Genomic DNA, 4319 nt, shown 5'->3' on the forward strand with positions numbered 1-4319 from the left:
TAAATATATAGTGCATGTGTGTGAATTTATATATAAATAATAAATATACACAGTGCACACACATATCATATGTAAACATACACTTTTATTTTGAATCGATTAATCGTGACGAATCGTTCCGCAGCTCTAGTTCAAACACATTCCCACAGAACCTTTAACTTGTTGTCTTAAGCCCCATCAGCGTCCGTCTCGCTCCAGCTGAGTCCTGAGCTCCTCCAGCTGCGTCTGCAGGTGTGTGACGTCGCTGCGCAGCTGCAGGTGACCCGACTGAGCTTCCTTCAGCTGACTGCGCAGACGCTTCAGGATGGCCTCACATCTGCGCTCCTGAATCTGAGGAAGAGTCGTCAAGATCAGGTTTGAAGAAGGAGAATCTAAGACTGGGATAGTTCACCCAAAATGATCATTCCGTCATCATTCACATATCTGTATGAGTTTGTTTCTTCCGTTGAATTAAATGTTTGATAGTTCTGGTCCTTGATTCTGATTGGCTGAGCCGCGTTCGAAGCTGTTGTAAATGACTCTACAAAGTAACATACACCTTTGTTTACGTTTGTGTGTTGCTCGGCAACCAAAACCACGGCTTCACGGGGCTTATTGCTTTAGTTACTCATATTTTTCTTCTTTTGTGATACTTACACCGGTTTGGAATGTGTAAATGATGACAAAATGTTCATTCTTGTGTGAACTATCCATTTATCCATTCTTTTCAAGGGCTAGTAAAGAAAATGTAAGGAATAAATTGAATGGAACGCAGTGCGTCAATATGGTCTCTAAATGTAAATGTCTTGTCTAAAAGCTATACACTTGGAAAATGATGAGCTATATCACCGCTTATCGACTCTAGGGGTGTGACAACACACTTAGCTCACGAGATGAGACAAAATACAGATACTTGGTTCACTAGAACGAGACAATATTTCAATACTATATTCAAGAAATTTTCAATGACAAAATATTTGTCTTATAATTACAAAAAGTAAAACAATGCAGTTGTATTTTGAAATATTTTAACTAATCTACGGCTGTAACTAATTATTATTTTGGTAATCAAGTCATCTATTTTGAGTAATCTGATATTTTTTTAGTAACAAACAGACCCAAGTGAAAACCAGGCTTTAGTATGACTATTTATATATAAACTAACGATGAGGCAATAATAATTGGCTCAAATAAAATATCAAAACCAAGTAATTACATGGTTTTATTGAACAACACTGTTAAAATACATAATGTAATATTCCTATACATAATATGAACATAACCTTAACTTAAGTACATTATGTATTATAACAAATACCTGCAGAGGGCGCCACAGGCCTGGTGACGGTTCACTTTACAGCGTGATTAAACCATGTTTAAATCCATTAAATTTTAATATTTGGCCACATGCAAACTCCGAAACTTTTATTTTGAAATCGCGCTGTACAATAAATGGCATATTTAGACATAGGTTGATGTATTCTCCTGTGTTGGCATATGTTTATAAATGATTTACGTTACAAATCTAGTGAGATAATGCACACTGTTTTCCCAGATGAACGTATATACAGACATACAGTCCCCTTTCACACATACAGTCTTTACTGGTAAGTTACCGGTAAAGAGATCATGTCTGAACAGGACCTTTTCAAAAATCATGGTAAATTTGTTCTGGCGATCATATCGTTTTATGGAGATGACGTGATTACTCTGAGCTGTTTGCAAAGCTCTGCTGCTTTTTAATTAGTTATTCTATGTAAATATGCGCTAGATGGACATCTTTGACCATTGCGCCTCGCAGCTTTTTGTCGCGCTTCTCCATTCATCAGCTGCAGCTCCGCAATTGGATACTATTTTGTGCGTCTCGTGTTTATAAGAGCAAAACATTCTGATTGGCTAGTAATGTTAGTTTGGTTGAGAGTGAAAGCTGTGCTCCTCTCATACTCATGGACTCGAAAGGGATATCATGTCCATGTCCATCATGAGACCATGTCTATAGAAATAACCGTGACTTTAGATTCGCTGGGTTTACCTCGATCTCTCTCCTCAGCTGCGTCTGCGTTTGCCGTTCGTTCTCCAGACGAGCTTTTCTCTCCATCACAGTCTGTCTGGCTGCAAGAATGTTCTCCTTGAGAAGCTCGAGTTCCTTCTGTAAGGATCAGAACACACACATGAGTGTCTCGTAGGGTCAGAGGTGACGAGTCTGTCGGCGGTGAGAGCGAGACCTGCGTCTGACGGACTGGTTTCTGGAGGTCGGTCTGGAGCTCCTCCAGAGCGAGTCTGAGTCCAGACGCCTCCTGCTGCTTGTGCTGGAGCTCCTGATGGTGGTGCGCGCGGCTCTCCTGCAGACACACGGCTGTCCTGTAGTCGCTCACGCGGCTGCGGTGCGAGCTGAACTCCGTCTGCTGGGAGCGGCGGCGCTCCTGCTGCTCCTCCGTCCAGCTCCGGAGCTCCAGGTTCTCCAGCAGGAGGCTGTGGATCTGTGCGTCCAGACGGAGGACGCTGCGCTGGAGCTGCTCCGTATCGCAGAGCAGAGCAGAGAGCATCTTCTCCTGCAGCTTCACCTGAGAACCAGCAGACTCGCAGCTCTGCTCCAGCTGCAGAAGAGACGCCTGCGGGCACACAAACACCTCAGCATGCACTGCTCAATCAGATTCCTAAAATCAGGCTTTGGCAAGTCACAATCTTCAGAGAAAAGTCAAATGACTTTAAAAGTCAAAGTTATGACATAAAAAGTCGTAATTGTGACTTTAGACATCTAACATGACAGAAAAGTCAAAATTATGACATACTATGTAGTATATATACTATGGCATAAATTATGTTATGGCATAAAAAGTCATAACTATGAGATAAAAGTTAAAATTGGGACTTTAAAAGTCATAACTATGACAGAAAAGTCTAAATTATGACATTATGTGATGATTATGGCATAAAAAGTCATAACTATGACGGAAAAGTCTAAATTATGAGTTATTATGTGATGATTATGGAATAAAAAGTCATAACTATGACAGAAAAGTCTAAATTATGACATTATGTGATGATTATGGCATATATGGCATAAAAAGTCGTAACTATGACAGAAAAGTCAAAATTATGAGTTATTATGTGATGATTATGGCATAAAAAGTCATAACTATGAGATCAAAGTTAAAATTAGGACTTTGAAAGTCTAAATTATGACAGAAAAGTCAGAGTTATGACATAAAAAGTAGTAATTGTGACTTTAGACATCTAACATGACAAAGTCGAAATGATGACATACTATGTGATGATTATGGCATAATAGTGTGTGTGCATGATCATGGGTCATGTTTTGTGCTAAGGGTTAATGAGGCTAAACGTGATGCGTGCGCGCGCACCTGCAGCGTGTCGAGCTCGCGCCGCGCGTCCCCGAGCTGTCGCGCGCGCGCCGCGCCCTGCTGCAGAAGCTCCTGAAGCGCGTCACTGAGAGGAAAATCCCGCTTTCTGAGCAACAAACAGCTCTGTGAGCTCATTACAGCTGCTGAGGAGCCTGGTTTCTCAAACTAGCGGCAAGAAACGCTGCCGAGAAGCCACAAAACGAGCTTAACTATTAGTTAGCAAACATTAAAGACAATTTCGCCGTTTACTCTCTGATCACGTAGGAATTTACTCATTATTTCTTAAGAAGTACAGCTGAAGACTTTACCTGAGATCGTCCATGATTCGGCGGGAAACACGAATGACGGAGCCGCAGGGTTGCCAGGTTTCACATCAAAACCTGCTCAATTGCGTTTCGAGGGTCCCCTGTTAAAAATCGCGTTCCGAGGGGTAAAACACACGTTTTTTGGCGGGGTTCCCCTGACGAAATGTGCATTGCAGGGGATAAATATCACGTTATTGGGGTCGCTTCAACCCGCAGACATTAAAAAACAACCCGCGGCAATAGGGTTAAAGTAGCCCGAATCCGCGGGAAAACAGTGGACTTGGCAACACTAAACGGAGGAGCGCGTGCGCGTCGATATAGTGTTCGTTATTTTAGTATCATTGAAATACTGTTATAGTTTTTATATATATATATTTTTATTGATTAAGTGGTTATTTTATAAATTTTCTCATTTCATTCAATTTAGTTTAAGTTTTTGTAATTTTGTTGTGTTTTGGGCCTTTTTATTAGATAATTTTTTTCATACGTCTAGTTTTTATTCATCTTCTTTTCGGTTTTAGTTATTTTAGTAGATCATATTAAATTTAATTAAACATTTTGCCTTGGAAAATGGAATGTTTATTTTAAATGATTACGTTTTTTTAAATGGTTTAGTTAACCCTGGTGTGTGTGTGTGTGTGTGTGTGAGTGAGTGAGTGAGTGAGTGAGT

The 4319-nt window shown here is 40.5% G+C and overlaps 1 protein-coding gene across 1 annotated transcript; it reads right to left on the reverse strand.

Annotated features, from left to right (window-relative positions):
• Nucleotides 1-85: 85 nt before the first annotated feature.
• On the reverse strand, nt 86-3620 carry ccdc122 (coiled-coil domain containing 122). Its single transcript, XM_016566382.1, has 4 exons — nt 3617-3620; nt 2205-2620; nt 2012-2128; nt 86-330 (listed from the first exon to the last, which is right to left on the reverse strand). Exons 1-4 carry the CDS (start codon nt 3618-3620, stop codon nt 178-180), a joined length of 690 nt encoding a protein of 229 aa, XP_016421868.1. The 3' UTR covers nt 86-177.
• Between the last annotated feature and the right edge of the window lie 699 nt (nt 3621-4319).

This window comes from Sinocyclocheilus rhinocerous, unplaced genomic scaffold (assembly GCF_001515625.1).
Source record: "Sinocyclocheilus rhinocerous isolate Xijiao unplaced genomic scaffold, SAMN03320098_v1.1 scaffold3529, whole genome shotgun sequence".
Taxonomy (NCBI): Eukaryota; Metazoa; Chordata; class Actinopteri; order Cypriniformes; family Cyprinidae; genus Sinocyclocheilus; species Sinocyclocheilus rhinocerous.

What these genes read in the sequence shown, in the direction of transcription:
- ccdc122 (XM_016566382.1), bottom strand. An exon ending in AACCAGTCCGTCAGACGCAG is followed by an intron (nt 2,129 to 2,204) that starts GTCTCGCTCTCA and finishes TGATCCTTACAG; the next exon opens with AAGGAACTCGAGCTTCTCAA. An exon ending in AGCTGAGGAGAGAGATCGAG is followed by an intron (nt 331 to 2,011) that starts GTAAACCCAGCG and finishes ACTCTTCCTCAG; the next exon opens with ATTCAGGAGCGCAGATGTGA.